At 40.1% G+C, this 15,321-nt stretch overlaps 1 protein-coding gene and 1 pseudogene across 1 annotated transcript in view; one reads left to right on the top strand and one right to left on the bottom strand.

Annotated features, from left to right (window-relative positions):
- The window catches only part of LOC140938640 (A disintegrin and metalloproteinase with thrombospondin motifs 19-like), a 64,814-nt gene that overhangs the window by 7,073 nt on the left and 42,420 nt on the right, over positions 1-15,321 (top strand). Inside the window, exons 4-10 of the mRNA XM_073388138.1 lie at positions 1-161; positions 856-939; positions 1,822-1,946; positions 13,672-13,715; positions 13,803-13,908; positions 14,094-14,246; positions 14,359-14,503. The exon at positions 1-161 is cut by the window's left edge and continues 18 nt beyond it. Of these exons, the coding sequence (XP_073244239.1) occupies positions 1-161; positions 856-939; positions 1,822-1,946; positions 13,672-13,715; positions 13,803-13,908; positions 14,094-14,246; positions 14,359-14,503 (818 nt within the window). The remainder of the gene's footprint in view (positions 162-855; positions 940-1,821; positions 1,947-13,671; positions 13,716-13,802; positions 13,909-14,093; positions 14,247-14,358; positions 14,504-15,321) is intronic.
- LOC140936641 (uncharacterized) lies at positions 2,268-3,107 on the bottom strand (annotated as a pseudogene).

The raw sequence follows: 15,321 nt of genomic DNA, 5'->3' as shown, positions 1-15,321 counted from the left end.
AGAAGAGCAAACGGCACATTAAGAAGGACTTTTTCCATCGCCAACGTCGATCATCAGAACCAGAAGTCACCATTCAACTTTTAGTTGTGGTTGATAGAGAAATGATTGCTTTCCACAGCAACGAGTCGATAGAAGAATATGTATTGACTGTTATGAATATGGTAAGTATCCTTTTGCTTGAAAGAAACACTGCACCCTTTCAACAAAAATGCCCACGACTCTCACCTCTGTCATAAAGAAGGCAATACTGCAAAATGGTGATCAAACTATCCGAGCGTTCTACATATTAAAAACTAACCATGAGTTTGATTTTATCCCTTGATGATGACTACTGTGCCCAAAGCTCTTCGAAGAAATATCTACTGATCGACTTGCCGTCTGTATATTCCCTAGGAATAGACGACTGCTCATTGCTACATAACTGCAAAAAACGACCAATTTTTAAATCCTTATCAGCCCTAAAACTGCAGGTTTACATTTCAGAAATGATGTGAGATTCCACCGCCCTTTTAGAGAAAAGGAGTCAGCTCAATTCCCTACTACAGAAGCTATAAGGGGATTGGGTACAAGCTTTCGTCGTAATGATTTGTGGGATCGCTGGGTGGACGAGCGTTACTCATGATTGGTTAATGGTTTCCTTGAATACTATCGACCAGGCATAAAGAAAAAGATCCAGAAATCACTGCGCCCAAGTTTGTAACCATTCTCCCTCGAGTTTTTGAACTGGGGAATTACACGTACTGACAGACTATTTCTCTTCGGTTTTTTTTGTCTAACGTGATCTGAGCTCAAGGTAGATTGGATGGCAGAGCTAGAATAACAAAGTAAAAGGTTACGCCTTTTTTTATTTTCCAGGTTGCTGATTTATTTCGCGATCCAAGCATAGGAGCGAAGATTAACATTGAAGTCTCCAAGCTTATGCTTCTTCATAGTATGCCAGTAAGCCAGCAAGTTCATTCATACACATTATAATACCATTTACATTGTTTAATCCCATCCCCCTCGCCCCCCCCCCCCCCCCCCAAACGTTCGCAACTTCTCCTATGTACAGTCGTCCCAGAGAAATTTGCAGATTGGGAGGTAAACTAGTATTGTGTGCAAGGTGAATATGATGAATAATCGCCATTCACGTTTGCCGTTTACTCGCAGAAGCGTGAATCCGAATTTAAAACCTCGCGGTCTATGTGGCATGCCTGGAGATTTTGAATCCAGAATCTTACTTGAATTCCTTTTATCCGAATGACTTGTTCTCGGACTAGCCAATGGGTGTAAACGACTGCGAATCCAGATACCCTAAATGCCATTTGAACCGGAAGCATTTATTAACCCGGAAAAATCTCCTCTTGTTTTATACTATCCTTAACCTATACTAAAGAAACCCTAAGTATGGATGCGCACGCGTAGCTACAGGCATGAATTCATACTTGTATGCATGCACCACCGCGTCAAACGTCTAAATCGTTATTTTTTGTTTTTATTGCTGGGATTTCATTTACCACTTAGAGAAAATGGCGCCGATAATAACGTCAGCATCGGTTTTCAATCACTTAGAACTTTCTTAGTAAACTTTTAAAAAGTTTAGTGAACTAACAGGATGTGGGTAATACCTTAAACTTTCGATAATGAAAGTAGCAACCTTAACTTTGAAGTATTTCGCTTAACTTTTCCAAATTTCACTCGTTTGACCGCTGTGAACATGCATGCATGTACATGACTCCAGTCACCACTGATAAACTCAAGTTACCATTTTTTGCGGCCTTTCATCACCTTGATTTTTTTGGGTAGTAGACACTCATTTTGCACTCTTTCAATTTGCGATAGAAAGGATTGTCAATCACGTACCATGGTGACAGAACATTGGAAAGCTTCTGTAAATGGCAGAGATGGATTACAGAAGACAAATCTAGTGTGAATCCAAGCTATGATGGAGCACTACTACTAACAAGGTGATATGTTATACACTTTATGTCAGTTTCCCGGGAAATAGTTCGTCTCGGGAAACATTAGGACTCGAGGGAAAACAAAACTAACTGGTTTCCCCAGGGAACTGACATTAAGTGTTTTGTTACATTCCTAGACTTTTACTTCAACAGTGACAAAGAATTAAGGAACGAATGAAAACAATCTCAGTACTTAAAAGAGCGCATTTAATTCAAATCTCTGAATGAATTACTTACAAAGTATATGAAGAAGTAGTTTCTAGACTTAAAAGTTCAATATTAATATAAGCTCAAAGAAAATTCACTTGGAATTACATTTATAAAAATTTATAGTAACAGTTCAGTGCTCCTGAAAATGCGCATGTGATTATTACAGTGATTATTGGTGTACTGATAAGACAATTGCATTTCCTTCGCAATGGAACTCATTAACGTAGCTAGCGTATTTTTTCCGAGAGGAGCATTACAATACCAGACTTCATCACGTTCGCTAAAACTTTCACGCGCCCTCGGCCTTTGCCACAAACACGACAAACTGGGATTAAGCTTTGATAAATACAGTTCAAAAGTTTTTACTGGACAGTATGGACTCTTCGGTCTTTCATACATACGGCCTTCACCTGGAGAATCATCTGGTTGATACTTTCCCCTGTGATTTTTGTCCAGTTCATCAAGTGCTTGATATACGCAACCTCGTTCCCAGGGTTCTCTCCTACCCGCCCAACGCTCCGTAGGGCGGGAAAGACAGAACCCTGGGAACGAGGTTGTGATATACGTACTTCTTACCAGTTGCATCAACCTACACGGCTTTGTAAGAAGAAGGAGAGTTTTTCTTCCTCGGCGAATTAGGTGGACTAGATGGAACATGAGATTAAACCAAACCACTTGTTGGAGGGATTTAGGATCTGGAGAGGATGGATTGTAGCAAGACTGAATTTTTTTTCTAGATCTTCCTTCGATATCGGCCTGTGGTGATCAACTCTGCCAAATCCTTGCCGCTTTAACCACAGGGCGCCCAGAATCATAACAGCCTACTGAAACCCAAATTACAAGGATTTGTATGGAAATTTATCTTACGATTGATAAAATGGTTAAAATGTACAAAAACAGCTATTAAAGTATATTTCTTTGTTGTTTTCTTACCGTTTCCTGCCCTATAAACGCCATTTTAGCAAGTTTTAATGGTTTGGTTTCTCAACTATTAAGAAAAATACAAGGGAAAACTCGACTGTACTACGCTGCCAGAGGAAAAAGCTACAAAAATCATGTTTATTCCACTCGAACCGCTCCCAAACTTCGCTTGAGCACAGAATCTTGATTTTCCTTTCCAGAAAAGGTCAATTTAGTTCCAGACATCAAGCCATGGCCTCAAGAGGGCGAGAAATGTGGCCGTTAACAAAACCCGGATCGGATTGCTCGAATCGGATCGGATTGTGGATCGGATCGGACTCCGGATCGGATCGGATCGGACTGGCAATTCGCCTTAAATTCCCGCCAAAATGGTCACGTGACATCCCCCGAAATGAAGATGGCGGAGAGAAGAGTATGTATACAATCTTCTGTAACTAATTTAGTGTTTCTTTTCTTTTTTTTATTGTAAAGTGATCTCGTTATTTTCTGAGCCTACTTGAACGGTTTCCTTTTCAGAGGAGGCAATTGAAACGTCAATAACAACAACAACAACAAAAACAACAACAAACAACAACAACAACAACAACAAATTTTATTGAAAATCGGAAAATAACTAATTACATTACTTTCCTACCCGCAAATAGCTTATGAACTAATCGAGGCGGGGGGAGCTGAACACAATTTACAAAACAAGATTTATATATAGATGGACTAAATAACAGTGAAGACACTACAATACAGTAAATAGAATTTAAACTAACATAAAACAAGGCATGTACATAACGATTACGAAGAGAGGCTAACCTAAAGTATTAAATAACTTAATAAGACGGGAGACTTCGACATAATCATCTTCTGACCGCAAAAAATTTAGTAATAATTCCTTTATTTTTTTACGAAAGGACGAACGTTTAAGTATTTTAATCGAATACGGAATAGAGTTCCAAATTTGGGCACCGATTCTCGTGAAAAAGGCATACATTTTATCGGTTCTAGAGAACTTAACATAAAACGAGTCGCTAGAGACAGATCTTGTTCTGTAGTTATGAATCTGACTTGTTTTAACGAACTGATTGAGAATACTAACTGGTGCTATCTGTCTGTTGATATCATACAATAAATAGCTACAATCTCTGAAAAATATGCTAGACAGGGGAAGGCAATTTGATTTGAGAAAGAAGGGTACGGCGTGTTCCTTAGACTTACTGAAGTAAATGAGACGTAAGGCCCGTTTTTGTAGAGTTACGATCTTTCTTTGAAATGTCAAGGCACAATTTCCCCAACCACAAATACCATAAGTCAAGTAAGGGACAATTAATGAGTTGTAAACTGAAAGTAAAACACGACGCGGGACATAATGTCGAATTTTAGCTATAATTCCTATCGACTTGCTGATTTTGTGACAGATAGATTCGATGTGGTATTTCCATGAAAGATTTGAATCAATCATTAAGCCAAGATATTTTACATAATCTTTCATTTCAAGGTTTGCGTAGGTGTTAGTCACGGAGTCAAAAATTCTAATCCTAGGTATGAAGGGCATATTCTTTTGCCGGGGACGAAAGATTACAAAATTTGATTTTTTTATGTTCAAGGACAGTTTAATATATGAAGAGGAAAGGTACGATATTAAAATTGTTTATTACAAATACTGTGAAACAGCTGTGTGAAACGAGATTCTTCGATTGTTCGCTTCTGTGTTTTCTGCAACATACCCGGCCCTTTAGGTGTTACTTGTGCATCAGCAGAAATTAGCATGTGCATTTAAACACGTTTCCTTTCAAGGTTATTTGCTGCACAAACGCACATAAATTCTACGATCAACACAGCCCGGCCCTTGACTACTAGCTAGCGGTCCTTCAAGAACTGCTGTTGGCATGCATCTTCTTGTCACTGATTTGTATTACAGACAGACACTGATTACATGTTTAGAAATAAACTCATCTGAAAGCTGAAACCTCCATTTCGTGACCGAATAGAAGTTTACTAGATGAAAATGTCCGATACATGACCGGAATACTGACTAATGAGATTCATTTTTGGAGTTCCAAAATGGCTACCTGTGTTATCTGAAATCTGGTCCCCCTGGCTAAGAATTAGATACCCCTAGTAACCTTGTTGCTGTAGCTTTCAATTTCATTCTAGTACAGTTTGTTTTAAGGGGGCAAAAAGTGAAGTGGGTGCCTTATACCCAAAGTATTGCAGTGATGTTATGCGAGTTAAAGTAAAATGAAAATGGCTTTAAAGACTTAGTTTTATCTTATAAAACAGTGTAAAAATTGCTCCTCCCTAGTCGACATACTTGGAAGGGTATATTGCATTGCTGTAAAATTTGGAGGACTTACTTTATTTTGGAGGGGGTGCATATTATCAGAATTGTACAGTATTTTTATTCCTTTCAAGACATATTTTATTATGGTCATTCAATTGCAGAATTTTCGGAATTTAACAGAATGAAAACATGAATGCATTGAAAACATTATTTAACAGTATATGTTGGGTTGACGGTTTGCAGTTTCTATAGGCCAAGTTAGGTTGATAAATCTTTTCTTCTATTAAGTTACAAAGCATGAAAATGACTTTGTATTCTCTCTTTGTAGTGATGAAGGATTTGAGTATGAAGAAATGTATCAGAGCAAGGAGGTAAGGACAAACATTGTTAACAACTTTTAAGGATCAGTAATTTGTTATCATAACAATACCATGGGTAGAGCCACTACTTATGGAATATGGTCAGTCTTTCTTTATTTGGTTGTGACGTGATTGACTGTACAAGGGTACATACATCTGCGTATGAACATGATACCCTACCCTTGTACAGAGCAGCAGGAGGGTGGGGGACCGTGAATAGGGAGGGAGTCCCAAGTGTTGTTCATCTTTGTGAATAAGTGAGTTATGCATTTTTGATGGTCTTCTACCAGGGGTGGGGGAGGGGGAGGGGGGGGGGGGGGTGAACTAGCCAGTCCATTGGTCCAGATGATAGTGGCTATTATTATGTCATTAAGAGAAAAGTGTGCAGCTCCTTGAATGGTCAACTGTTAACTGACAACTGTCAATGTAAGAAGTCAGCTGATCAGCATAACATTAAAAATTGTGGGCTCAGTTGTGCAGCCTGCATGTATGCTTGCAAACGTTTCGATGCTTGACATCCATTTGATAGTCAAGTGACAGATGTCAAAGAAAGAAATCCACTGACCGGGAGAACATTAAGTATTGCAATCTCACGTGTAAAACACATCAAGGACAAATGTCTTTTTTGGAAAGTTGACAGCTGACCAATTAAAAGTTCTCCTTTAAATCGCGGTCTCAAGTTTTATTTCTTAAGGCGAGGAATGTACTGACTAGGAGCGCATTATATATTGCTCAAGTATTTAATTCTTTTTGAGCGGCAGCTGAAAAAGGAATCCTTTAGCCATTATCACGTTCCGTATTGTGGGTTCAGATTACTATCCCATCACTCGCGTTTTTGCAAAGTTCTTGCAATCGCTGGCCCAAAATTAATTTAATTGTTGAGGTATTCAGATTGAGATTTTCAAAAAGCAAAAGCATGTAATTGCAATTGGGCAAAGCGGAAAATACCTCAATATTCTTTAAATTTCCGTTTGGGTGGCGCTTCATGTAAACCCGACTTTTGCAATATCTTTTGTTCTCTGCACAATTTGCACGTGCACCTCGTTAATTTGCATACACTGCACGTGCAGTTCGTACAAAAGACAAAGTATTGCAAAAGTAAGGTTTATGTGAAGAGCCACCCAAACGTTTGTTTAAAGAATATTATTGTCTTTCCAGGTCTGGCCAATTTAATTTGACAGCATAAGAAGTTATTTTTGAAAGGTTTTTGAGATTTCTGAAGTCTGCAGTGAAGTGCGTTCATAAGTACTTAGGAATATTTGGGTGATTTTCACTTGATGAACATGACTTAATATACAGTGCATTGCTTTGAGGGGGTAAACACGTGAGCCTGGCTAAATTTGTATCGTAATCAAAATGTAATTCTCTTCGCAAAGTTTTCATTACTATTCGTTCAAAGATATGTTCCATTGCAATTATAATAACAACGATAAAAAAAATTCATATCCCCTTTTGCTTTGAAGGTGTAAAGTTGTAGGCAAGTAACGCAAAAGAGCTTCCAACGATAAACAGAATAGACTTTTTTTAGCCACGACGTAACGGCTTTTCTGTTGCTCATTTGTAAACTGAGCTGGTTTTCTTTTCAAGGTCGTCGATCTGACTCTGTCAGACAGTAGTCCGGAGAAGAAACCTGCACCTGCTGTTGGGAAAAGGAGACGCTATGAATCAGACACGTCAAGTGACGACCCTGGTGTAAGTCCTTTAAAGGGAGGTGGAGAGTTTTACAACGGAAAGAAATGCATCCCAATTTTAACAAGACACAAGACAATGTTTACAACGGAAGGCATGGTGAAGATGTTGTTAAACGCAACAAACGATAATGTAAAGTGCACCGAGCCTCCTAAGCACGTGCAGATGAACGCCGTGTTTCTAATTGATTTACGATATATTCCCCTTGACGATCTACGAGCCGACGGATTGCCACAGTATGATAACTATGATGGTAAACGGACTATACCAGTTGAAGTAGAGAATGACGAAAATGGTGAACTAAAAGTGGTTGTTACCGGCTCTGAGCGAGAGAAACCAGTACCCGCGAGGCGTTATTATCTTGAGCGTTTATATCACAGCTGGAATGTTAAGAAGAAAAACAAGTACCACAGGCGCATCATGCATGTGAGAGACGAACGCGGCGAAGTCGTCAACAATGTTGCATGTGTCCAATATGTCTACGACAAAGAAGAAGTCAAATTTGCAATGAAGCCACATAAGAGTTCTAAAAATGGTAAAGGCGTACCTTACACACGAACAAAGCCATCAGTGGTGCGAAACCTGGATAACAAGCTGGCGTCACTGGGCCCAAAAGACGCAGTCTCAATGACAACACAAGAATCGGGTGGTGTGTTGAAGGCTGAATGTTTAAGCGACCTACCACGTGGACCAAGACAAGGGTATTACCGTAACCAACTTCAGAAAGGAACGTTACCTTCCCACGTCAGAGGGGGGCAGAAGCAGGATGAACTGCTTGAAGTTCTTTTGACAATGAAAACTGACAAGGAGCCTTTTGTTCGAAAAGTTACCATTGAGAAGGAGAACACAACAATCGTTATCGCCTCAGAGGAACAGCTGAACAACTTGTTGAAGTTCAGCACGTCGGAAATTGACTTTTGTACTGTGCAGATTGATCCCACTTTCCGCCTTGGGCCGTACGAATGTACCCCCATATCATATCGTAATCTAATGATGAAGCGAAAGCCCACTGGAAAGAGTCCTCTGAGATTAGGTCCTGTACTTATTCACTACCGCAAGGACCAAAATACGTACAGTGGTTTTCTTCAAAATCTTATTGATTTGAAGCCAGCACTGCAAGGAATGTTATCAACAGGGACTGATGGTGAACAAGCTCTTGTAAACGCCATAGACGCAAAGCTCCCCAATGCGCACAGTCGCAGTCTGCGTTGTTTTCGCCACTTGCAAGATAACTTTAAGCAAGCATTGACGTCATATGGGATGGTCGGGATGCAGAGACGGTTCATTGACGAAGTATTTGGCAAAGTTGACAGTAACGGTATTTACCACCTTGGGCTCCTGGACGCCGCGTCACCGGAAGAATTTGACGTCAAGTTGGAGTCTCTTAGGGATGGGTGGAAAGAAAGAGGCGATCCTACCGAGAAGGTCTTCAAGTGGGTGATAAGCAGGGCCGAAATGATGAAGACAAGGATGATCGCAAGTGTACGCAGGGCAGCCAGACTACCTCCAATGACAAAGGATAGTGATATCCCCTCCCATTTTCTTACTAATGACGCCGAGGCAAATAACAGCCGGATCAAATCAGTGAAGAAACATACCCAGTCGGGTTTCTGTGGCACAATCGAGGCAGTTCCAAATCTTGTGAAAACTGAGAATGAGGAATTTTCTCAAGCAGTGGCTGGTGTGTCGCAGGGTTACGAACTTCGCGAAGAGTTCCAGAAGTTTGTAGTACCAGATTTCCTCTCGAGGTCGCAAGAAGAACGAAGCAGTTACATCCGCAAGCTTAGTTTGGCTACCATGGAAGATCTCCATGCTGCAGACGGGCCTGAATCATTTGGGTGGGCTACCGGTACTGGATGTGAAAAGTCCAAGCCGACTTCAAGAGATGTGATTGGATGTACCACAGAAATGCTCAGCAGAGATGTCGACGGTTTCGATTTCCTGTATGAAGATCCCCGACTGGAAACAATTTTAAGTACCGCTCGTGAAGCAATGGTTAAGAAAGCAAGGCTGCTTTTAGACAATAAAGGTGTCTGGCGAGGACCACCGACGTCAGATGGAAAGGCAACATTTTCAGTTTCAAGCCTCTCCCAAGAACGACCAAACTATGTGGTGATTGACAAGAAAAGTGGTAGTGTGGAGTGTGAGTGCACAAACTGGAAGTCTTTGAAAATGTGTTCACACGCTTTAGCAGTTGCAGAACGAGAGGACACTTTACACGAGTATTTAGATTTTTATGCCAAGCAGCCAATGTCCAAAAAGAGGAACCTGACAAAGGTGAGCAACCTCAACGTGAATGTTGGCCCCCTGGGAAAAAAAGGAAGACGCGTACGTAACCGCTCAAAGACAACACCATCGGCTACAGTTACAGTCCCGGCGAGCAGTGAAGAGTCCTCTCCTCTATCTCATGGTAAATACAATTTGAGGTGGCTTTTCGAGAGCAGGGCATATCAGTGCTATGGGTGCAACTCTGCAATCCGTGTGCCTGGTCACGTCCCACCACCCCCAGACGACGTGGTAGCTGCAACGAAAGAGTACAGATCATTTATGAAAGCAGGAAAACTTCAAGTCCGCTATGGACCAACTCATTACCACCTAAGACAAGATTGTATAAAAGAGAAGAATGTGAACTTCAATCCGGTCACGGATTTGGTGCTTTCACCTAAAGACTATGCCCGTCTTTTGCCTGCACATGAAATTCTGTTGCAGAAAGAGTTTGGTATTAGCTGTAATAAGTAGCTTAAATTTTCCATTAACTGCAAGTCATTTTTTGGGGGTGACATTTTTATTTTTTTATTTTTTATTTTGGCAAGGACAGAAGATTGTTTAACTTTTTTTACATCTAGTTGCAAATGAAACCTCCTATTTTAAACATTCTAAAGTGATAGCCATTTCAATGTCAAAACAGGACAAAACTGTCGGAAAAACTTAAAAAGTGACATGTTCACAGTGCGGTGTAAAATTTTTATAAGAGCTGGGTCAGGTCTCAAACTGGACCACAGAAAGACGGCTGCAATCTGATTATTTTCCAGATCAGACATTACATTATTCAAGATGTATAGAGATGACAGCTGTCTTATTTGAAGTGAAATTATTTTAAAATGTTCTAGTTTGTAATCCAGCCAATGGATTTGGGTTTTCTGCGTTCATATTATTGTTGACTGTTCCCTGGTATCAAAAAACAGTTGAAGTTATTCTTTTGTAAGGTATTACTTTGAAGTGATTTAACATCAGGAAGAAACATGTAACGGTCTGTTGGCCCAGGGGCCAAAGGTGACCTTCACATGAGAAGCCTGATCGTATTACCCGGCCAATGGCTGCTGCTAGATCAAACAAACTATTAAATCAAATTTACTCCAGCGGAGCGTTTGAAAGAAACAGCAGACGGCCTTTTAATTAAAATGTAACGTGAACTTGAACTTAGTTCACTTTAGTTCGTCTGATGTGAATTTCTACACGGAAATATCATAAATGCGTTTATGGAAAAACTGTCATTATATAATTAGTTCATATTTAAAACAACTGATTCTGTACTGAGTATTTAAGTTTACTAACTGAATATATGCACTTTAATCTTTCGGCGTTGCCACCTTCATATCTTTACTGAAACTGTGAATCTCTTGACTCAATTAGTTTATGTTATAGTTTAACATGTTAATGGTACATTAGAAGTCAAAGTTACATTGAAAGTGATTGCTTGTTGGTTGTTGTAGGACTGCGAGGGACTCGGCTAAAGCAGGCATAGGTGTGAGAAGATTTCTTGTTAATGAAAATAATGGAGGTGACATTTAAGATGTCATTCGCTTATTGACAACAAGTCGTCGCTATCGTACCTTGCTTATTACCGCGATTTTCTTAATCGTCTCCTCTGAAAAGAAGCATTCAATCCAAGCTCAGTGAGAAACAAGACCAATTCAGAAGAGAGCGGAGATGAAAAGAAACACAAAATCATTGCAATGAGAGATACGTACATCTCTGTCCGCCATCTTCGATTCGGGAGACGTCACGTGACCAAGCCTCTTTTTGGAATTGCAATCGTATGAAGTTATGCAACAGAAAATTTCCCAGTGCAGTTCAGTTGAAAATAATTCTTTGCGATGATTTTAAAGCTGATGGTGAATTTTAAGCCTGGTGATACATGAGAAACTATTTTTTTGGTATTAGTGACACAGGCGGTTCTCAAGAAAAAATCCGAGTCGAACCGGTTAGACTCACGTTGTGTGAACTCGGCTTTCTTATTCCGAGCCACCTGTTGTCATTGTTAAAGCAGCTTTTTGTCAAAATAATTCTTCTGCACCAAAAGCGAAGACACTAGTCCGATCCGTAATCCGATCCGATCCGATCCGATCCGATCCGATCCAAGCAATCGGATCCAGGTTTTGTTAACGGCCGAGAAATGTCGACATTTGAACTTACCGCGTCCGTAACACCGTTCTTCCGCAAAGTGACCTACCGATGCTTTCCTTGTATTTTCTCAATCTTTGGCCTCAACCAGTCCCTGTATCTCTCTCAAACAGCTCAGTGAGCTGTTTGAATGGTTTCCTTACAGGGTCAGGCTCCATAACGCTTTGATCACGTGCTGTAATGTATCACGATCGGGATACATTTGATTTTAGTGAAGGTCACGTGACCAGGAATCAACCAATGACAGTCCCTGTTTAGTTAAGTGAAAGTCTAGGAATATAACAAAGTCTAGATATATCCCTAGCTTAAATAACGTAACTGAAGCTTATAAGTCTCCGTCATAGGCCCATCTACCTGTTAACAAACAAAATACGTCCGTTTTAATGATAAATAACAATTATTCACCGAAGTGGAGGTGGCTAGTATTTAACAGTTAATGAATGAGGCTGAGTATCTTATGAAGAATTATGGAGATCGAGGAGGATGTTATCCGTCGAGGCCGTAGGCCGAGGCGGATAACACCCTCCGAGATCTCCATAATTCTTCATATGATACGAAAGCCGAATTCAATAACTGTTTTATTATTCATTCAAAATAATTCCTAGTTTAAAAACATAGCTAAAACATGCTTACCTCCATCGATCCATCGATGTTCAGTTTATCTTCGATAGTGTACGTTTAGGTTTGTCCAGCTCCGCAAATATTCTCCAAATAGCAGATGTCGCCCTTCGAGTTGTCTTCTTGCTGTTCTTGCCATGTTTTTAGCTATTTTTTCGCCTAGTTCTTACTCTTGAAACGAGTGGAATGTCCGCCATTTTTTCAAGTTCACAACCAAAACAACTCAACCTCGTCCCCAGATCCTCTCGGTTAACGGTGCCTTAACCTGCACGAAGGCTACATTTTTGACGTCATTTCCTCGTTAAAGTCAAATTTCTTCCAAATTTGGTCATCAGTAACTGGTTATGATGAATTAAACGTGTGCTTTTAGCCAATCAGAATCGAGGAAATATTTTGAATGAATAATAATGGGTATTTACCGAGGCCGCGAAGCGGCCAGGTAAAATCCACTACCAGCCACTGACACTGAGGTGAATATCCACTACTAGCCACCGACACTGAGGTGAATAATTGTTTTAGTATATACTAAAACAGTGAGATAATTGAGCACAAAATGATGATTTTCAACTCATTTACTGTTGCCAAGGATTACAATTTTGGCGCCCGATGACCGAACGGCCGCGGTCGTCGCTCTTTCTTAGCGACAAATAAAACTTTTGAAGGCGTTTGTTTAGCTCTTACGGGGAAGTTTCTTCAAAAGGAGTTTTGAATTCTGCTTGTATTTAAAATAATTCTGTAAAAAAGATGATTAAATTTAGTTTTAAGCTTATTTATGAACAAGTCAACTAAATAAAATAACGCAAGACTTAAGCTTAATTTGCATTTGTTAACAAAAAACTTTTTCACCGGTTTTATCGATAACTATTCAAGTCAAAAAGGCAAAGCTTTACCTGTTAAAACTTCCAAACCGAGCTTCGTCGCCTTCTTCATGTATTTCGGAAATAGCTTGCTTGATTAGTTGTGAAATTTCTTAGTTTGTTACGGCAGCAAACCAGGAAAGCATTTTGCTCGCAACCTACGCGAGTTTGGCGTCGCTCGTTCGGAGGAACTGGAGGTGAATCAGTGAATAGTGCAGGATACTCACTGATTGAGTAGCCAATCAGAGCGCCCGAAAAACACTATTCACTGTTTTAGTATATAATAAGGCTTATAAGCGGCAGTTTACGGTATAACAGTATTTGTGATGGCAAGAGGAGAGCTCTCGTTGTTTACTAATGTTTTGTTACATCTTTTTCTTTTCTTTTTTTTTTGCGAATAGAAAGAACATCTGTACGAATAGATTTTCGACTTGTGACACCGTGGGTATGATTTTCTTCTTATATTTTTTGGGAGAGAGAAAAAGAAAGAAACAGGAATAAAAATAGAGCTTTTATATTGTTTCTTGCGTAGGGATCGCTTTCATGCACGGAATATGTGACCCGAAAAAACGATGCAGCGTAATTCAAGACAGTGGCTTAAATGTTGCCTTTACGGTGGCACACGAAATTGGACACAAGTAAGTCACTCAGACTAGGCTATCATTAAATTATGTATGATAGAGTGTAGAATGTGTTACGGGTGGTTTGTAGAAAAAGAAAATGCAGTCTAACACTGTGATTTTAATGAATAGCATATATGCTATTATATTTAAAGAGATAATTGGACAAATTTGACGCTGGTTCTTGTGTAAATTGCTATTAGTTTAGGTGCATATCATGATGGCGATGGCAATACCTGTCCAGGCACCGCGGGGTCACCTCCTTATCTCATGTCATCGCAATGGCTGGTTAGGCACAGTCGTGGCACTATGAAGTGGTCTCGGTGTAGTCGAGCCTATATCCACTCGTTTCTAAAGTGAGTACTGTCTTATTCTTAAAGTAACCTGTGGCATTTTAAGTGTATTACGGCCATTCCATATTATGGGAGGCCAAAACGCCTCATTAATTAAGCCATTCTTTTCCTTTAGCTCCAAAGCAAGCAAGTGCCTAAGACATAGAGCCAACAGGAGTCCCTTGTTCTTACCTACTCACTACCCTGGAGTTGCGTTCACCGCTGATGAACAGTGTAAACAGCAGTATGGAAACAGAGCAGGTCACTGCCGCAAATACAAGGTACTCGAAAAACTTGTACACATCCATCTGGATAAGATTTAAGACCAGCGAACTTAAAGATAAAGTCCCGGGGGGGGGGGGGGGGGCACTTCCTTATAAGAGGCTAATGGGGATGTGCCGCTGGATGGGGTCGCATTTTCACGACTGGATGGACTATAATGGGGTCGCATTTTCAATAGAGTTACTAGAATGGGGTCACTCATTTTCGGATTTTGGGGGGTAAGACAGTTCTTCACATTTACGGTTAGCAAACGTACCGGAATGTTTATCAGTAGGTGAAAATTAAAGTGTTCTTCATTCAGGTTAAAAAATGGGTCAACTCATAAAACTAGAAAGTGACTAAGTTGGGATCGTAAAAATTACATATTTGCTCAAAAGTGACTAAGATGGGGTCTATAATTGGTCACAGAATAGACTATAATGGGGTAGGGGCTCTGAGAGGCCAGCGGCACAAACACAGCAAAAATCTACCCAAGTACCCCCTCCCCCCTCCCCCCCCCCCCCCGGGGATAAAGTACTTAATCCCAAAATCATGTGCTTTATTATACAGATTATTAGTCGTTTTGGAGACTTTAAACTGAAACGTTGACTCTCAGTCATACTGTTAAAGTTCAGTAATCTCACATCCTTACTTCGTGGAAATGGTGTTCTTGAAAACTCATGAACAATTCAAGCACAGAAGGCAAAGGAGGTTTAACACCTGATGTGATTTAATATTTACAGAACGTTTCGTTTTGCATCCTTAAGTATTCTTCTCTTCGTTTTGCACTATTTCAAATGGCTGATTTCTGGTTACCTGGAACGAAAAAATGTGAGAT

This window comes from Porites lutea, chromosome 5 (assembly GCF_958299795.1).
Source record: "Porites lutea chromosome 5, jaPorLute2.1, whole genome shotgun sequence".
In the NCBI taxonomy this organism is placed as follows: domain Eukaryota; kingdom Metazoa; phylum Cnidaria; class Anthozoa; order Scleractinia; family Poritidae; genus Porites; species Porites lutea.
Note: the sequence above shows the minus strand (reverse complement) of the source record. Positions and strands in the feature narration are given on the sequence as shown.